Genomic DNA, 21,922 nt, shown 5'->3' on the forward strand with positions numbered 1-21,922 from the left:
ATTTCCTCGTCCCATCTTCTGCAAATCCTTTTCATTTTTCAGTTTCTTGTCAGCACTTTGAAGTCGATTTCTTCTGCATGTATCCACATAATATCTTTCTTTAGTTTTTTAATTGGGGGCGGGGTGCTCGTGAAGTTGTCTGCATATACCTTGAAGTTCTTACCAGCAAGATTAATTGTCTTCCAGGATCTGCACCTACATAAAGATCAAAGCTATATACATAGCCTGAAATGCCTGTCCTCACCCACATTTTGAAACTCCATTTTTTGGTTTCTTAGTTAAGTATTGTTTGAGTTGTAAACGTCTCTTGAATGGAATCATCATCTTATCTACACTCTGAAATTCTTCTGGGCTGACAGCAACATGGAATGTTTCATGAAACCTTTTCAACACTGGTCTTATTGCTTTGTCTTTATATTTGGTAGGTATTGTGTCTCAATCAACAAAATGCAAATATCACCTTATGTCTTTCTATCTGTTCACTGACATAGCATCAGCTATAACATCCATGCACAGTCCATATTCAGAAGACCAAGGTCAGATCTCTAGAAGCTTCGAAACGAGACTGAAGGAACACATAGGGTATGTCAGAAACAACAGACAAGACATTTCAGGCCTTTCTTGACATTTTGCATCTACCAACCATATCATTGAGTGGGATAAGAGTCATATTCCCTATATAGAAGAGAACTACCATTCCAGAACCTTCAAGGAAGCTGCTACGGTCGCCCATTCAACAGGAAACCTAAATAAGAATCAGGGCCTAATGCTACCAGAAATTTGGAAAGCTTTAATTAGATTACTAAACATCAAAGAAATGAACTTTCATGCCAATTACATCATGTCTCGTAACAAATAAATCTTTTTCCCGAGACACGCGCATTGTCTCGCACAATACTAATTTTGTATGAATTGGAACTGTCAGTTAAAAACCTAGTCTGTTACCTTCATATATGCTTACCAATTGTATTTCCTGAAGATGCCGATAGCAGAATTGGTGAAACATGTAGGATGATATATTAAGTCACTTGACTAACATTCAAAAAAAAGTGTTGTAGTTATTATTGTACAAGAATGTTCTAACCTCAAACTATTTACCGCATAGATTATCTTACAAACATATTGTCCTCGTGCGAGGACAGGTTGTTTTCAAGTTTGCTTTATGAATATGGTAATAAACATGAACAAATTAAATATTCACACTTCATTTACAAGGTATAACAATATATAAAACCATACTAACCTTTCCAGAAGACTCAAAAATCACCAAATTCAAATCAACAAAACAGCAGCTTTTCACTTCCTCCTTGATACCACCATGCACTTCAGAGAGATTAGTATTCCTGTAACTCTGTTGAAACTCCTGCCATCTGGTATGGTTTCTAAGAACACTTTGGTCTCCCCAGATGTGGACTCCATGCATACAGTAGCACTAAATTATGAATGAATAATTATTATGAGGGAAAATACATGTCCTCATATGATGCCCTTTTGCATGAGAGGGGGTTAATGATGTGTTTTTCATTTGACCACATGGCTTTCACATTAGAATCTTTTCTCCTTTGCCTCAGCAGCCAGTACCTTAAATCCAGTCACCATAGGAAAAAGAAAAAATATAACATGGCTTTTTTAGACACTCTTATCACACATCTTCACTATAGCACTCTTTATTTCTCAGTTATAGAAAACCTACCTACACAGGTAGATGTATACATATGGCTTTTGATGCCATGTCTGGATTGAGGTGATAAGAGGAACAGTTGTTCTCCTCAAATCCCTCTTAACATACAGATTGTAGTAATGCTATTACTGTTCCTTATCTCTGAGGCACTGAAAAATAGTGAGAACTTTAAAGAAATATGATTTCTGCACTGCTTTCAAAACTCTCTTAAGTTGGATGCCCCTATCCTCTCTTTTTTTCTAAGGAACAACTCCCTCCCTTCTCTGTTCCTGGGTTCTTTGTTCATACAATTTGCCATTTTATAGACAGACAGACAGACAGACAGGTAGATCTGCCAATATCTGCTTTGAAGAATACAAGAAATCATCTGCCACTGCAATCATGGTCAGTTGAGTGTGGCTGATCATGCCTTTGGATACCTTGCATCCAAATGAAATCGAACCTTGAATCAAATGGAAAAAATTACTACTATGCTTCACTATAGCAAAAAGAAACTTGCAATACCTTTTTTATTTTATTTTATCAGCAGCGTTTTCAGAAAACCAACCTAATCTAAATAAATATGGCAAATATTAATTCTTATTAATATTTACTATCAGCACTCAATAGAGAACACCCTTCTTAAGTGTTTATTCTTTTAGTAACATTTTCCACTTATTATTTGTGTGTTTTTGTGTATATTATTACAATTTTAATGTTGTATTTCAGGAGATATCTCTGTGAGCATCTGCCAGCTGGTGAAAAGTCATATGTCATATAATCTGGATATTTCTTTCTCTCAGGGTTACATGGTGATCAGCATTCATTGTGTAGAAATTATGGAGGCAAAAGACACATGTTAAAGCAGTTACTTTATTAACAACTAAGAAAAGTAACACAGTATTTTTAACACAGTGATATTCCTGATAATTACCTAAAATAGGTCATTATCAGGAATACATATGTATGAACTAAACACAACACACGTCACAATACACCTAAGTGAGCTAGTATAATTCAATATCAGAACAGGCATGGTACAATATGCCTGTTCTGATGAGCAGGCATGTTGTACCATGCCTGCTCATCAGAACATATGCTAAAGAATGAATATGAAATTATGAGGCCAATTTATAAAGAACGGTTACATCAAAAAAAAAAAAAAAAAAAAAAAAAAAATTCACAGGATCCTTTACAATAATGCTTCTAAAGATAAAAAAAAAAAAAAGATGACACAAGTGCCATACTGTACATTAGAGTAATCTCAGAAAAAAAATAGAATACTGCATAAATACAATACTAAGGCAACACTCAAATCTTCCACAAAATTAATCAACATACTTAGCTCATCTAAGGATATCCTTCCTTACCTTGTCCAACCAGTGTTTTATAAAATTCATTGCATGTGCAACTTACCCTGTATATGAGAAACAGGATGCACAATACCAATCAGAAAAGATGAACACAAATGACACATTAAATTCTTTCATTATGGTAAAACAGGCCTTCCTAAACATGCACTCTGAACATGTCACAGCATTAATTGGAAAGGTACTTTCCAAGTCTCTACACCACGCCAAAACTTGGTGTGAAAGAAAATTCAAAGAAGTGTTTATGAGATGCTGATTCATTATCCCAGTCTCAACAAGATTGATGGACTAGCAATTCCACCAGTCTGGAAGATCCATTTGTAGCCCATATAGTATCAGGTATAGAACAGAAGAAAACCTGATCAGTGGACAGAATCTAAAGATAGCAGGACAGTAGAGTAGCAGTTGGTGTGATTCCACTTTAAATTTTTTTTATCATTTTTATTTTATTATAAATTTTCATTATAGTTTTTTTAATTTTAAATTTTACTCTTCCTCCTCTTTCATTTTCTCACCAGAGGTCAGGCTGATGAAAGTAACAAAACAGTTATACTATCCCTTCCTTATGTGTATGGTGATGGATCTTCAGTTCATATATATGTATTCCTGACCTTGATATAGAGCTCAAAATAGTGCTATTTTTCTTTGTTGTAAGTTAAGTAATTGCTCAGTCATGCATACACAATAAACCTGGATATGGCCATTGATATATAGAAGAATGAAAACATGTGAAAGAACAGAGGTCATGGTATATAGTATCCATGTATCATTACTTACAAAGTATAAAGATAAAGGTTCATCCACCATCACATGAAACAGAGAAAACTTGCTGACAGTTTATTTTTCTCTGACAAAACAAATACAAAAAATGGAATCATGCTTCAGACTTTTGTGTTTGACCTGATCAAATGCTTTTGAATTATCAAGAGCAGCACTTGAGTTTCTCCAAACTTTTCCATAATATTTATTTGCAGATAGGTGACATAAGAAGAAAGATTCTCTGTTGATTGACAGTAGCTGAATCCTTACTGGTAACCATTATTTAAGTAGAATAGTTCCATATAAGCAGGAACTGATTTTTGATATGTGCTGCCATTAAACAGGAAGAATGATGCAACAAATACTCTTTGATAAAGATCAAAATCTTATAACTTAAGCCATATTTATCTTTTCAATTGAAGATAAGTTGCTTAGGCTCATGAGGTACTAGAGATTTTTACTGAAAATCAGATTTTTTTTTTTTTTCCCTCCTGGAAAGCAGGTACACCAGCTGGAGAACACTTACACAACGAAAAATATTTAAAGGTTGGAATGAAGTTACACGGATTATGAAGTGAGCAGTAGAAGCAGTTTGATGGTGAAGATTTGTCATCCCTTTAGAATATGTTGAATATGAGCTAGTTTAAAATCCATAAGATAAATATTAGTGAAATAAGAGAATACCTCGTACTCATCCAACAGAGTATAGTGCACAAACTTCAAGATCTATGCTTACAGTCATATGTCTACCAGCTCTGTATGAATTCCCAAATCTGCCCAGGCTTAGAATTATTTGCATGCTTGAAGTTATTCATCAAAATAATACAATAATCCATGGTACTTATAGGTCTTTGAGACCCATGATCTGCCAGATTTGCTTTTATAACTTTAATTTTAGAATAAGATGGTTAATCTTATGCCTAAATATGTTTTTATGTGTAAATTATGTGTTCTCCTGAAAGAAAAATGCTTACACCTCCATATGAGACTGGCTAACTCACCCTTGAAAAGCCCTGGTAAAGGTTTATCACATTCCAGGTGGGATTCAAACCCAGGTCTTTTCAACAAGAGGGCTTCATTAAAATCAACTGCGATGCAGATGCTTGGTTCACCAGAAATTTGCCTAAAAATTCTTCATGCTGTCCATAATGTCTGATGATAGACGAACCCCCCCTCCCACACACACACACACACACACACACACACACACACACACACACACCCTCTCCCTGTCTCTCATTTCAACACCTGTTTCTCAAATGGTGTATTGAACCATGAGCTGTGGTTTAACATCTTTTCTAGAGGTACTTTTGTGTGCATCACCGAACTGGCATACATCATTCCTTCACTTTCCATTGGGATTGTTAAAACACATGAGCAGCAACTGCCCAACTTCCTTTTACTGTTCAAATGTAAACTTACCAGACATGCTTCTTCACTTCCTCTTTTATTTTATCTGCCACTGTTTTCAACAATTGCAATCTAGAAAAATCGATATCAGCTTTCTAAGAAAAATATTAATAAGTTTCTTCTTTTCTTAAACCCTTGCTGACCGACATCTCCTTGCACATGGAGTGAACTCTATAGCATAACCCGTCTGAATAATTTTAGAAATATATCAGTCCAGGAAAGTTTTTATCCCGATTGCTTTTTTTTAAATCATATAACGCATTAAATGTGATGTATTTGGTGTGATAGAAGAATGTTTCGCCTAGGTCATCAGTATAAAAATTGGAGGGAAAAGTAAGGAGGAAGATTAATTTTCTCTGTTGATAATGCTGCAATAGAATCATCTTGCTAGAAGAGAGGTAGAGTAATGTTAGACAGAAGTTTCAGGCAATAATTTTAATAAGGACCAAAACAGGTATGAAAATGAAACGTGAAATAAATGTTTCTATGGTATAAAATTTATTTCAGTGACGTAAACTTGAAAGATTGAAAACAATAATTCAGCCAAAATAATGAATATTAGAAATCACAAAAGACATTTTATTTAGCTTCCTTTAGGTAGGAGATGAATTTCATTTCCTTATGTGAGACCACCACTTTTCTTATTGGAAGTATTAAGTGACTTGTAAAAGTGCTGTGTTTGGTCTGTATGCATGGTTTCCAACTTATCTGTCGATTTTCTGGAGTTTACAGGACGAAAATCCCGAGTTTCCGGTAGAAAAAAACCTGCTTGCCTATGCTAGAGATCTACTAACTCAGGGAACCGGTCTAAAAAAGGCTTAGAAAAATTTCCTATAGTTGCTGACTAGATTCGAAACAAAGTCTTCCTTCGTGCAGTCAAGTCCCCTGGTGTGCAAACGCCACAACCACTGAGCTACACGGGCTCTATAATATATATATATATATATATATATATATATATATATATATATATATATATATATATATCTCCCCGCATGAGAGGCCACAAGGCTCTAGTGCATTGGTGCTCCAGCATTTTATCGCTACTGCAAGAGTTTTCTATTCAAATTAAACACCAAAAGGAAATCTTAACAGCTGCTACCAAGAAGAAGATAACCTCAGCACAAGCTGCAAGTACTTTTAATGCATTAAACTATTTATATATCGGCCACGTGCAAGCGCCTGCTATGCCTACCATACGAAGCAAAGATGGCTGCAACAAAGCCAATGATGAACAAGCACCCCATGTCTCGCCAGCGTAGCGCCGTCGATTGCTGACAAACCCACAAAGTACACAGCTGCAAAATCGATATCAGTGATAAAAAAGGGTATAATGTGCGAGTTCTGCTGCCACTGGTTACACGCTTCCTGCACAAAAATGGATGAAATGGCACACAAGATATGTATCGACCTTAACCAGCCCTATTTCTGTTCGCTGTGCCTCCCATCTGTAAAACAGCTCCTGAACTTAGGCAAACATATAGAAAGGCTCGAACAACACGTCGGTGTTATGAACAAAACTCTTTCTTCTAAAATACACTCAGTAGAAACCAAGCTCGAATCAACTGACGATCAACGGCACAACGTAAGTTCACTCCTCCCCATGAATGAACTCCATGAAATAATCGCAACAACGGTGCATGACTAGATGGAGGCCAAAAACAAAATATTCAACGCCGTCATTTTGAACTTTCCAAAAAAAAACCCGGTAAACCACTAAAAGAAGATATCATCAAACTATCTGAAGAATGCAACATTAACCCTAAAAATATCATCAGGTGGCATTGTTTCGGACCCATAAACAGAGACGGAACAAACTTTCCACTCCTTGTAAAAGTGACTTGCAACATGCCGATAAGCACATCAAAACTAATAGCAGCGATCAACAAGTTCAAAGACACTTGTCCACAATCACGCATACGTGCTCAACCAGATTTGTCATTTGCACAAAGGGAACAGGGACTCCATCTTCAAAGACAACTTGCAGAAAAACGTCAAAATGGTGACTACAGTTGGAGCATCGACTACAGACAAGTTGAATTGGTACAAAAACCAAGTGACACCACTAGCAGTCACCATGGTGACTAGTATGCAGGCACTGCATAAGAAATGTGCAGGACCCGTGTGGTCAAACACATGACTCATAAAACCCTACAAATCCACTTTACCGACATCCGTGGCCTAAACTCCAACCTTAATAGTGTCCACTACCACCTGCAGTCTGCCAAATCCTACCTATTCTTTCTGGCAGAAGCTCAGAAATTAGCAGCCTGTCCAAATGGCAGCCAAGCCTTTTGGTCTCTCGCCAAAACAATTGGCTGTAACTTCTGCCCAACACCCTTCCTGCCTCTGTCATATCCAGATGGCTCCATTGCATCATCTCTTACAGAAAAGGCAAATCTCCTGGCCTCACACTTTGCCTCCAATGCACGCACAATCAGCAATGGCAAATGATCCCCAACCATTCCAGATGCCCAACATACAATGCCCACCATATCCTTTTGTCAGAAAGAGATCAACAAAACACTGTCTAAATTGGATAAAAAAAAAAGTCTCCTGGCCCTGATTGCATTCCTCCAATTGTCTTGAAGGTTTGTGCACCAGAACTGTCTTCTGTCCTATGTCGCCTGTATATACACTGCCTTAATTCAGACCTCCAAGCCATCCTCCAATGGGGTTCATATAACCTTGTCTATTTCAATGCAAATAAAACCCAGTACTGTCCCATTTCTCATAAAAAAAAAAAAAAAAGAACCAGCTTCTCCCAGTATTATTTTTGACAATACACAAATTTCCAAACAATCTGAGATTTCTCTTCCTGGAATTACCCTGACATCAAGCCTCTCCTGGCATAAACACATTGTATCCTCAGCTTCTAAAAAACTAGGATTTCTCTTTTGCTCAAGATGTTACTTCACCCCTGAACTGCTGTTAACCTTTCACAAATCCATCCAGCTATTGAATACTGTTCTAACATATGGGGTGGGGCTCCCCAAAAACTCCCTCAAAATGTGTGGACAGACTTATGTGTTCGTCGAACATGTTGTTTATTATTTTAACGGTATAATAGAACGCAGAAAAACCGTTATATTATACCGTTAAAATAATAAACAACTCTCTCAAAATGCTTGACTCAATACAGAGGAGCGCAATTAGACTTATTAATGACCCATCTCTTACCAACTCAACCCCACTTTCTCACAGAGGATTGTTCTCTACAATATGTGTATTCTACAAATATTTCCATGGAAAATGTTCGTCTGAAATAGCATCAATAATACCCCCACTTAGTATTAAGCTCGTTGGAACATGTGAAGCTGTTGCTGCTCAACATCCCTACACAGCGCACCTTGATATCCACAGAACAAATTTCTTCTCCTCCTCCTTCGTCCCATGCAACTGCCATACTATGGAACAGTCTTCCCCTTGATGTGTTCCCTAGGGAATGCAGTCTGCAGTCATTCAAATCTGATGTGGACAAGTACCTTCTTTCCCAACCCATACACAGTACTAATATACTATAGGTTGATCTAAAGTACATTTGTACTATAGATCAACCTCTCATGTATGGGCTCCACATAAAAAACATATACATATATATACATGCCAGATTGTGGTCTGTGGTCAAGGACAAAGTAATCTATTGATATTCATTTTTGAAAAGCTGGAGTTGTAATTTTTGGGGAATAGTTTATTTGGAGATGCAAAAGTAAGATAGATAGAATGAAAGATGAATTGAGAGTAGCTGGTTTGGTGAATCAGTAGTTCAAATGTAAAAGGATGTTTACCAACTGTTACTCCTATTATTGTATTTGTAGCAGAAATGGGGGTGTATGATGGATGACAATTTTGCTGAGCAGCAACAATGGAAATATATGTTAGAAGAGACAATGCTGATATCTGTTCTGAGACTGGCTGAAACGAGTTCTGAAAAATGGGTCATCACTCTGCTGAGCTGCTCTTCTCTGGACAATGTGAATTTTTAAGAGAGGTTTTTTGAACTATCCCAAATGCTAGAGCAGGATTCTAAGATTGGATATATTTGGGATTAGTACAGAGTTAGTAGCTGGACAGATGAAAAGTGTCCCGACTAAAACAGGATATCAAGTTTTTGAGATGCTGAGGATGCTATAAAAGCGATTTATTTGTGCCACAAAGCTTGTTGATTCGTGTTGGTCCATGAAGAGAGAGAGAGAGACCTAACTCCTCTGACCTTTAAGCTTGAGCTTTATCAAAGAAAAGGGAAAATGAACTAAGGTCTTTTTTGTGAGAAAAAAGGGAGGAAAAAAAATTTTGGGAGTAAGTGACTAGATTATCATTCCCCATTGAAGGATGGCATGGAGATTAGTGTTTAGGACACTACTGTAGATCTTGAAACTGGAGACATTTAACCACTGCAGAATTTTGTGAGTAGGAGGAGTGCAGAATGGCGTCATCAGCAAAACCATGAATAGGATTTGGGGTCAAGTCATTTATCTATAAAAGAAAGATTGTGATGAAATAACAGGCCTGACCATAGTAAATCTTGGACCTAGTTGGGGTCATTTTGATAGATCCTGTAACTTAAGATAAATATCAGTAATATATGCTAATGAACGTTATTTAAAATTAAATAATAGGTTTATTGATTATACTTTTACAAAAAGAAACTAATTATAAAGAATTTTTTCTTGCTTTTGGTTTAGTAACATCTTCCAAAATTTTAACAAATTTTAAATTTCTTGCTTCAGGACCCTGCTGAGGAACACCTACAAATTCCTTGGAAATGTCAGGAACAACAGCAGATTTCCATTGCATGTGTCAAGAGGTGAGTGATGTGGGCAAGGAGATTACTATGGATCGTGATTGGTGAAATCCATATTGATGGTCACTGATTAGTTGGCTGTTCTCCATATGTTGAAAAAGTTGACTGCTGATAACATTCATTACTTCAGACAACAGTAAGCCAATAGTTTGATGGTAGATGATGGTACTTAACTACCACCTCTTTTTGGAATTGAATATGCATGGACTTGCTTCCATGCTATAGGTTTGTTGCCAGATGAGTATAATGAAGTATTGAAATGATAAAGAACAGGTGCTAATTCAGTAACACATCTCTTAGTCATGCCATGTGGAATACCATCAGCACAAGAAGCCTTTTTGGTATCCAGGTTGTTCAGAATTCTCTTGTCTAGAAAGACGGAAGAGTTTTCCTTTCTTCAGAAAGCAGGTCGCATTAGGCATGCAATGCAATGGTCCAGGTAGAGGAGGAGGTGATTTTCCTTGATCATTTATGCATGACTTAGAAGATGCTAGGATGTCAACTTCGTCTTTTTCTTCTTCATGTAGCTTCCTTGGTGAGAAGGTGCAGCACCATGTCCTTCATGTTCTCTCTGTGGCATGAGACAAAAGCTCCCACTTTAAATGAAGTGGGAGTTTTTGTCTCATGCCACTTACAAATTTTTTTTTTCATTCAATCCTGATACATGGACCTGTATAGTCCTGTAGAAGTGGCATTTGCATCCATGGTGCTAGGTCACCTAAAAAAAACCTGTTTTCAGTTTGAATCTAACTGCCAACTTGAACTTTTTCTAATCCCTTCTTTGACTGTTCCAAGTTACCAAATCTCTGGCACAGGTAGGTTTTTTTCTCCTGGAAACTCAGGTTTTTTCATCCCACAAACTCAAGAAAATTGACCATAGAACTCATATAATAAATATCGTGATAGGGACCAATAGATGGTAGCACTGTATGCCATCTCTTCACTATATTCTGTTTATAATTAGTGATAGTCTTGGGCCATCTATCTATCTGCGATTGGCTACCAGTGGAAATTTAACTCCCCTCCCCTCAGCCTCCAAAAAATTATATAAGATTAAAACTTCCTCTCCTGTTCCCTATAGAGGAATAAAATGGGTTAACAGGTTTATTTTATTTATATCCTAATACACTTTTTGGAAAACCATGTCTTGAATATTGGGTAGTGGAAATTTTGAGCAGAGTAGGGAATAAAAACCCCTCATTCTAGCATTATTATTTCTGTAACAGTATCACAAGTTTTGGGATCTGGAGAATGGAAACAGTAGTCTGACTGGAGAAATAAGTCTTGGTGATCTTTTTGCACTTGAAATTATCATAGTGCTAAAGGTTGTGAATTAGCTGAGTTGAGGATATTCCACTAGAGAGGAATCCTGTATGAGATTGTGATTTGTATTCCCAAGAGGAGCAGTCAATTGCCATTATACCTGTAAGAAAAACTGGTTTAGAAAAAATCTTGAGTGTTGAGAGAGTGAAGAGGATTATCCGAAATTTTGGTTGGGAGATGAACAATTTCTTTAGGGCATTGTTTACAGTAAAAATGTCTCAGCTTTAATTAGATAAAGGTAGCTAGTTGGAATTTTGGACATTAGTCACCAAGGAAAATGACTACAATTATGGTAGCTGGAATCCAAGAAATCGGACATCACACATAAGAAACCAAAAAGGTTAGAATGATTTTCAGAACTTGGGAGGTGGGGGGGGGGGAATTAGAGATAGCAGGTGAATGATACATAATGAAGCAAGTTAATCTTAAGCCACAAAAAAGTTCCATAGGGGAGATTCAAGGTTAGGTGTCATCTGGCAAAGAATATCAGATATCAGACAAATGCCCAGGTGCTTTCTTGATTGCTCTTATTTAGATTTATGTATTGGTTTGTACTTAAAAAAAAATTTAAGTGGCTTATTCACTACACAGAAGTTAAATTAATTCATCATTTCTCCTAACAGTAAATGAGGCATTGTCAAGGATATGTCAACAGAAATAAAACTAGTCACATTTGACTGTGACCAGAGAGTAGTCAAAATATTTGAATGGTTGATATTCTGAGCTACTGATTCACAGATTCCCCTCCTCCCATATTGTTGTATTTTAACATTTCAGCTTTATTAACTTTTAGAGATTGCTGCTATTCATTGGTATTGAAATTCCATTACTTGTTCTGATATTTTTCCCATTTAGTTCCAGTTTACATTGTATTAGTTCTTTCTTGTTACCATTATTTTTGTTTTCTCTTCTGATATTTCCCTATTAAAATTATTGCGTGTCTGCTGTAGTTGTGATCAGGGCCGCACCAACCCGGAGATGTAAGGGGTGCACCGCACCCGAGCGGCGTCATTTTATGTAGCTAATATCTAATTTGGATTATACAATGCAGTATTAGGGGTGGCCGATAAAAGTTTGCATCTGGGCGGCAAATACTCTTGGCGTGCCCCTGGTTATGATGATCTTTTTTCCCCATAAGCAATTCTGTAACTCATATTACAGAAGAATTGGGGTGAAGAGAAAGGAACTTCAGCTTGTCAGCAAATAGTTGATTCACAGATTCATTAAAAAGTAATTTTATATTATGTATTTATGTATTCATTTCGAATAACAGAAAATGATAAAAGCTGTATATTATATTAATGTTTACAGTACATTAAATATCAAAACAGATGTCATTTCAATACTTACAGGAACATGAAAAGAGATGTTGGAGTGTAGACTTCAATCGAGTAGATACAAAATTAATAGCTTCTGGTTCTGATGATGCCAAAGGTAAGGAAATCACCATACTGTTAGAACACTGACTGTGTGCATGCACTTTTTTTTTTTTTTTATATTAATATTGGTTATCAGTCACTGTGTGTGTGTGTGTGTGTGTAGGGCAACTAGGAATTGGTTGATACAAGTATTATTCATTCTACATTCCTATTTAAAAAAAAAAAAAAAGACTTCTGAAGATCAGCTTGCAGTGCTGTTTATTTGTTATAAATGACGAAATACTCTATGTTTGGGTTCTTACTATTCTTTTAGCATATGCATGAATCCTTGATACAGTATACATTCATTATAGTGAATGTTATAGCAAACTCACTATAACACTCTACCAAAAAAAAGTCTCAACAGAAGTTCCATAGACACTTTACCATTTCACTATAGCAAGCTAGTCACATTAACATGCATTAAGTTTGTGATTCATCTGTGGATGACTGATTTCATGAAAGCTGTAATGTTGTTGAATGGATCAGATGTGTTTAGACCAAATCTATCTTTGAAATTTTGATTCCATCATTTTTATTGAGGCATGGTTGGTTGATGACCTCACATGTCCATGGAATGCTCTTTCATACCATGTCTTGGTAAACATTAGGATGCTGTTTCAGTCAGTCCTGTGTTGAGTTTTTAGTTATGCTTTGGCATTAGTGAATGGAACATCTGTATGGCAATGTCACAAGAGGAACTAATTTGGTAAATTTCTAGGCAGAGAATGAAAAGGAGAAAATTGTCACCATAGCTTAAATTTAAGGGATTTTTAAAGATAGTTGTAATATTATACATGCTAATTATATTATACATGCTAATATTATAGTAGTAACATGCTAATTTTTTATAGATATACCATTTTTCATATGTAATAATTGTGTTAATTTTATGTCAATTTGCTTTTATTGTCATTTTCCATAAAATTGTTAATTGTGTGTTCTGTTTTGAACCATCTGTTTTTTGAAACAAACAGTTGATGCTTTTAAATTTTATTTTTTAAGGCTATTAATTATTCTCTAATTTTTGTGAAGGGTGGTGACATGAGTTCTTCTTCTTCTTCTCCCTTCTACGTGTTAGGCCTACTAGCCTGTTACAGAGCTATCTTAAGCCCTTCTAAGTTGTATCCATCCTGAGGATAAGGTGACCAGCCCTTATGCCTCCCAGTATATTCCATGGCTATAGCTGGTGGTCCATGGGGCCAGTTTGCCTGCTTGCAGGAGGAAAAACCCCAGATAAATAGGAGAGAAAAACCCTGCTGTCCATGCCCAAGACCAGCTAACTTGGCTATGACTGAGAAAGATCCTTAAGCTCCTCACATCAGCAACAGGAATCGAACCCAGGACACTCCTTTCCCAGGGATATGGTTGCAAAGCTTGTAGCCACTAGGCTAACCGCATGGACGGTGACATGAGTTACAGTGAATATATTATTGACTAGTGTATATAACTAGCAATAGATGTTAAATGGACCATTCGATATAAGGTATGTTATTAATATATCAGGAATGATAACACATGATTCTCTATTTCTATTATAAACTGTATCCATTTATGTTATTTAAGTAGCTGAGGAAAGCATCAAGTTTTGGCAGGTTTGTTGCCAAATAACAAAAACCTTCTTGAGAAGAGAGTTGAGAATAGTTCAGATAACCATAATGTCACTTCTTGTAAATAACTCTTTTTTTTATCCACTCTGTAAAATTTATAGTTGACTGCTTGGTGTGTTATGTGCGTACTAGTATTCTCAGCTACTTAAGCATTTTATCCACTTGACTGATATTCTCCCCTCCCCCCCCCCCCCCCAAAAAAAAATGGTCATATTCTTTTTCACAGTACGATAAATCTTATTTCTCTCTCAATTTCCTAATATATACCCTCAATGGATGTGCAGGCTGAGATGATGGCACTGCATTATTATGAATCTCCTATCAACAATTTTTCTCCAAATTAATCTATTACTAGTCAGCACTCCAATATTGTCATATGTAATATTTCATTCTTCTGAGTTACTTCTGACTGAATCAATCCACCTAGACTTTGGTTTTCCTTGGGGGTCTCTTTCCTGCCATGTTGGCATCAAACACCTATTTGGCTGACCTTTCCTCTTCCATTCTGTTTATGTGGCCATACCATCTTACGCATTCTTGAATGATAACAATGTCAAGTTCCTTTCTGATATCTTCGTTTTTAATATGATTCTTTCGTTGCTATTATCTGTTCACGCTCATAATTTTTCTCAGCATTATATCTGTGGTCTCTACTCTTTGATCAACTGCTTTTTTTCTAATCCAACTCTCAGATCCATAACATATTTTTAATTTGCCATTTACTAAAAATTGTGCCTAAATAGCTGAAATATTTTACTTGTTCTCTAGATCCTCATTGAAAATGCCACAGAAAATTTCTACTACGTTCCTGCCAATTTTCATGACAAATTTTTACAACTGCTATTCAGTTTAGTGAGCACATCCTGAAGACTTGCATTGGATGTGTTTAGGAGTATGTCATGATCTGCAGAAAGTAAAGAGCTATGTTTGATATCTGTGATTCTAATATCAGATTTAATCTCACTTTCTCTTATAATGTGCATCCTTGTCTTACACCTGATTTTATATCAAACCATCTTCCTGTTCTTTCCTTCAATTGGATATCTAACATGGATAGGTCATGACTCCAGCTCCAGCAGTGGAAGACAAGCATCTCGGATGTGCATACTTGTCCTGGAGCAGATTGTGGTATAGACCATCAGCTAGTAAGAACCAAAGTAAGACTAAGATTCTGAAAACTTCCAAGTCAGGCACATCCCACTAGACTGGATGTTAGAGTAATCCCTAGTGGATTCACGGAAGAAACAACTCGGTTGAATAATTTTTTGGAGACCAATGAGGAGAACTTTAGAACTCACCAGAAATGCTTTGGGAAGGAGTCAAGGTGATAATGCAAGAAGTATCTCAGCCCAATAAGAAGACCAAGAGACCCATGCATATCAGATTCGACATGGGAACTAATCAAAAGAAGCTGGTTGGAAAAACAAAGAGACACAGGGACTGAAGAATATAACAGATTACATATAGAAATCAGAAGATCCATCAAGCAGGACCGGGAAACGTTTTATACTAATAGGATGTTTTATTTCATTTGTAACCTAAAGCACAAGTTTCAGCCCAAATTGAATGTCATCAAAGACTGGAATGGAGCATTGCTGACATCATCATCATCCAATTCCTGATATATACGCTCAAGGGGTGTACAGGATATGATAGTACTACATGAAAAATTTACATCATTACTAACTTCCTATCTACAATTTTCCTCCAAATCAGTCTGTTACTTGTCAAGACTCCACCATTATCAGATCTTATATTTCTATCGTCTAAGGCACTTTGTACCGTATCAATCCACCTATATCTTAGTCTTCCTCTGGGTTGTTTTGCTGCCAACCTAGCAGAGAACACTTGTCTTGCTAATCTTTCTTCGCCCATTCTATTTAAGTGACCATACCACCTGAGATTAGCTCTGCTAGCACATTCCTGGATGCTGACAGTGTCAAGTTCTTTCCTAATATCCTCATTTTTAATATGATATTGCCATTGATGCCATCTGTTCACACCTATAATCTTTCTCAGGACTCTCATATCTACGGTCTCTAGTCTTTGGTCAAGTGTTTTACTTCTGAGCCAACTCTCAGATCCATAAGTTAAAACAGGTTTGAACACTGTCTTGTATACAGCTAATTTAGTGTTCTCACTAATTTCTCTCTTATTCCATATGAATTTATTCAATTGACTTCCCACCATACCAGCTTTGCTGATTCTGTTGTCTATTTCTTTATTTAATTTATCATCTTCATTAAAAATCATGCCTAAGCAGCTGAAATGTTTTACTTGTTCCACAGGTTCTCCATTCACAACACAGTTGACATTTTCAACAATTCTGCCTATTTTCATTGTCTTTGTCTTTTTAATGCTAACCTTCATACCATATCTATTACAACAGTTATTCAATTTAGTGAGAGAATCTTGCAGACTTGAAGCAGATTTATTTAGAAGTATAACATCATCCGCATAAAGCAAAGAACTGACATTAACATCTCTAATTCTGATATCATGTTTAATACCACTTTCCTTCATAATGTGATCCATATAGATAATGAATAACAGAGGGGATAATGTACATCCTTGTCTCACACCAGATTTAACATTAAACCATCTTCCTGTACTTCCTTCAATTCTAACTGCTGACTTACAACTCAAATAAAGACTAAGTATTGTTTGATATAATGCCCCATTCACACCATATAACTGCAGCGTATTGAATAGCTTCTCTCTTGGCACCTCGTCATATGCCTTTTCCAGATCGACAAAACTTAAATTCAGATCTTTATTATATTCCCATGCTTTCTCGACTATTTGTCGTAAAGTGAAGATCTGATCCTGACAGCCTCTATTTGGCATGAATCCAGCTTGTTCTTCAGCAAGCTTCTCTTCGACAATCCTTCTCAACCGTTTCTCAAGTATACTTGCATAGATCTTACCAGGGACACTCAGTAGAGAAATATCTCTGTAATTCTCAAATTCAGTTTTATTCCCCTTTTTATATATGGGTACTATGAGAGCTCTCCTCCAATCATCTGGAATTCGTCCTTCTGTCCAGGCTTTCTGAACTATGCAGTGCAGCCATTGTAAGACTCTTATACCACCATACTTCAGCATTTCTGGTCGAATATCATCTACTCCTGCTGCCTTTCCACATTTCAAGCCTTTGATGGCTTTTTCTACTTCAAGTATGGATATGTATTCCTGACTGCATGCCTGGTCAGTGTGTTTTACCTCTGTGCTGTCATCACTGCTTGTTTCATTTAGCAGTTTTTCAAAGTAATTACTCCATACTTCAAGGATATCTTTTTCTCCCGTTTTCATGTCACCTTTATCATATCTAACTCCTTTTATAGCACACTTTCCTCCATTCTTAAGCTTCTTCAACAACCTCCAGAATATTTTGCCACCTTCTTGATATTTATTTTCTATATTCTTGCCAAAGTCCTCCCATGACTTTTGTTTAGCTAGTTTTACACAGTGTTTAGCTTTCTTACATTTCTCTCTGTATTCTCTAAGAACACAAGCTGACTTATTTGCCAGGAACTTTTGATATGCTTTCTTCTTTTCCATCACTGCCTCTTTAACTTCCCGTGTCCACCATGGTAATTTTTCTATCCTTGCAGACAACTTCACCACATGCCTCTCTAGCTGAATCGATCAGGGCTGTCTTCAAGGCTTGCCACTGAATCTCCAAGGTTTGATTCCTGTTCTCAAATTCTTTCTTTTTTTCTTCAATAATCTTTGTGTATTTTAGTCTACAGTTCACATCTGAGAGCTGCTCAACTTTTATTTGCTTCAAAGCATTCTTACATGTTATTCTTTTCAATATGAAATTCAATTTTATCCTGCTCAAGACTAAATAGTGATCACTTCCAATTTCAAATCCTCTGTACACTCTGGTGTCCTGTGCCAAGGAGAAAACATCACTATCAACAATAACATAGTCAATGAGACTTTTTCTTATTCCTTGCCTCTTCTCTCCATGTGAATTTGTGCACATTTTTATGTTGGAATATTGTGTTAGTAATAAGCAGTCCATGTCCTGAGCAGAAATCTAACAGGTATTTGCCATTATTATTAGCTTTGCTCTTTTCTCCAAATTTTCCCAAAATATCTTTGTATGTCTGACAATCATTTTCTACTCCGCTATTTAGATCCCGAACAAGGACCAACTTTTCCTTTTTCATTGTGTCAGTTGCTTTTTCTAAAGCATCAAAAAATTCCTCCACTTCTACCTTAGTAGAACCTTCTGTGGGACCATAGGCACAAATAAGTCTCATTGTCCAGTTCTCCATTCTCATATTTGCCCACATTACTCTACTTGAGACTGACTGCCATTCAAGAAGATTAGCCTCGTATTTTGTGTTGAATACTATGGCTACTCCTTCTTTTCCTTGATTGTCATTGCCTGAAAATAACATTCTGTATTTATTGCTCAGAAAGATCTCAAATAAACAAATAAAAATAAAAAAAAACAGTTTTTTTATTTTTTTGTTTCAGTTGCCTCAATTATATCGATCTGTACTTATCCAATTCCTTAGGTATCTCCATTTCTTTGCCATTCAGGCTTCTTATGTTGATAGTACCAATCTTTAACTCAGGTGATGTTGAGTTGGGGTGTGTTTTCAGATTTGTTCCAGTAGTTGACTTTTCGCTGTTCGCCCTGGTTCTCTGGCGAAAACAACGTGGTTGTTGTTTAACCAGGCGATGCCCCAGCTGGCATGAAATTTTGTCATGTTGTACCATCATTTTTTTATTTTGGTTTAACCAATAAGAATACAATTTGGTCAGCTAAATCCCAAATTGCCAGCCCATCCTCGTTCGTTCAGTATCCAAGTAGATACCCAACAGGTTGCACCACGAGAAAGTGAGGATTGGATGTTAGATATTGGATGTTACTAATGATTTCACTATTTACACTAATCCCTTCCTTTCAAGACTTTTTGAAATATGGCTTCTGAGTATGTGTTAAAAAGAAGAGGTGACACCACACATTCTTGCCTTACCCCTCGTTTGATGTTAATGGAGCCTGTAATAATGTCATCAACTTGAACAGATGCCTTTTGGTTTCAATATAAGTTTTCAATGATCCTGGTGTCTTTACCATCTAATCCAATTCTTTTTAATAGTGCAATCATTTTAGCATGTTGTACTTTGTCAAATGCTTTCTCGAAGTCGATGAAGCAAATGAATATTTCCTTGTTTTGGTGAATACATTTTTGGAATAAGATCTGAGAACAGAAAAGAGCCTCTCTTGTTCCAAACCATTTCTAAAGCCGAATTGGGTATCACTGATGGTGTCTTCACACTTTCTGTATATTCTTTTTCGAATTGTTTTCAGAAAACATTTTGAGAATGTGACTCATTAGGCTGATCATGCTATAGTCATTACAAGTTTTCACGTTTGCTTTTTTTAGGTGATGGAGGTCGACTGTGACCAGTCTTGAGGGAGATTATGCCTGTATCGTAGCTCTTATTAAATAGCTTTACTAATATATTAATGTTGTCACCTTCTAATAACTTTACTATTTCTGCTGGTATTCTATCTGGGCCTAAGGCTTTACCATTTTTAGCTGAGTTTAGTGCACATTCTACCTCTGATCTTAGAATGCATGGACCTTCCATAAGTTCATAAGTATTTTCTGTGTTCTGTCTGTTATCAGTAAAGTGTTATTTTATATATTTCACACATTCTTGTATTTTGTCATCCTTTTTGGATATTATTTCTCCCTTTTTGTTTCGAAGGATACAGAATTGTTTCTTCTTAAATATACCTGAGGTCTCTCTTTCAGCTTTTTGTGTAGATTAAAATTATCATGCTTTTCCTGTAGAATTTCTACTTCTTTGATCTTGCATTTAATAAGTTACTGAACCTCTTTATATTTTGTTGGACTATGATTTTTATATGATCTGCCTTGATCCATGAGAGAGAGAATTTCATCTGTTATCCTATCTTTCTTTTTTACTGCTCTATTAGGACATAAGTTATTGGTACATTTCTCTATGAAGACAGATTTTAATTTGTCCCATGATTCATCAACCCTCATGATGTCATCATTCTTGATAAGTGCTAGCTCTTGATTCAGATCTTGACTCAATTTGTTTCTTATCTCTGTGTTTTTTAATTTTCCTAAATCAAACCTTTTTTTTGTTGATGTTTCTTAAGTATAGCTTTCAGTCTAACTTTTAACTCTGCCACCAGTAGGTTATGATCAGAAGCAATATCTGCACTAGGATAGGTTTTTGTACTCTTTATAGAACTTCGAAATCATTGATTAATTAGCAAGTAATCAATTTGGCTTCTGACTATATTCCCATTATTATCCTATGGTGATCGCCAAGTATACAGCCTTCAGGATGGTAGCTTAAACCATGTTTGTGATTATTAGCTTCTCTTCCTGGCAGAATTGAATAAGATGGTCGCCTCTCTCATTTCTTGTTCCCAGTCCATGTTCGCCAGCTACATCTCCACTTCTACCTTTCCCAACTTTAGCATTTAAATCACCCATGATGATGTTAATATCATGCTTTTTTTATGTTTTTCATTAGTTCTTTTAATTGATCATAAAATTTTTCAATCTTGGTATCACTCTTGTCAGCAGTAGGGGCATTGACCTGTATAAGATTAACATCTAGTGGTTGACCTTTCAGTTTTAATAACATCATCCTATCTGAGTAGGGGATGAAGCTCAACCGTAACTTATTGACATCTCTTTTTAATATTATTCCAACTCCGTTTTTGATGGTTGTTTTCACTACTTCCAGAGTGATGCATTGTCATGTCATTAACTCGAGCATTGCCTGATCTGGCCACCTAACTTCACTCATTCCTAAAATCCCAATTTCAAGTCTTTTCATTTCTTAGCTTACCTGCTTTGAAGTATGCTTGCATAAATCTTACCTAGAACTCTTGTAGAGAAATTTCTCTGTTATTCTCAAATCTGGCTTTATTCCTTTAGTTATTTAATAGATAAGAACTCTGAGAGCTCAGCTCTGAAGTATGCAATGCACGCACCAAAGAAACTTATAGCCCCATATTTGAATATGTCTGGTCGAATATCATTTACTATAGCTGCCTTTTCAACATTCAAATTTTTAATAACTTTTTCTACGTCAAGTATTAACATGTACTTCTGTTTGCATTCCTCTTGAAAATTTTCTCCTACTGTTCTGTGACTATTTCTTTAACAGCAGTTCTTTCAAAGTAATTACTCCAGATATTAGGATATCCTTGTCTTCAGTTTTCATGTTTACTTTTATCATCTTTGATTCCTTTTACAGTACTACTTCCTTCATTTCTAAGCTTTTTTTTTCTTTTAGTCTTCAGAAGATTTTGCCATCTTCCTGATATTTATTATTATTATGTGACACCTCAAGGAAGTCCAAAGATTCATTGAGGGAGAGTGTGTCAATAGCATCAAATAATTGATTCCCTTCCAACTACTAACTGCACTCAAACTTGCTTAATTTTTTGCGTAAGCCATTAGTAGCAGAGGCTCTACCAATCGACCATCCTTTGGCAAAAAAAACACTAGTACATTACACTCACAAGATAATGCTTGAACAAAATTCTCTGT

The 21,922-nt window shown here is 36.2% G+C and overlaps 1 protein-coding gene across 1 annotated transcript in view; it reads left to right on the top strand.

Moving 5' to 3' along the window:
• The window catches only part of LOC150103736 (E3 ubiquitin-protein ligase COP1-like), a 405,850-nt gene that overhangs the window by 312,633 nt on the left and 71,295 nt on the right, over positions 1-21,922 (top strand). Inside the window, exon 15 of the mRNA XM_090396516.1 lies at positions 12,679-12,760. Within this exon, the coding sequence (XP_090252642.1) occupies positions 12,679-12,760 (82 nt within the window). The remainder of the gene's footprint in view (positions 1-12,678; positions 12,761-21,922) is intronic.

This window comes from Typopeltis vanoorti, chromosome 8 (assembly GCF_054136105.1).
Source record: "Typopeltis vanoorti isolate ZY-2024b chromosome 8, IOZ_Tvanoo_1.0, whole genome shotgun sequence".
NCBI classification, from domain to species: Eukaryota; Metazoa; Arthropoda; class Arachnida; order Uropygi; family Thelyphonidae; genus Typopeltis; species Typopeltis vanoorti.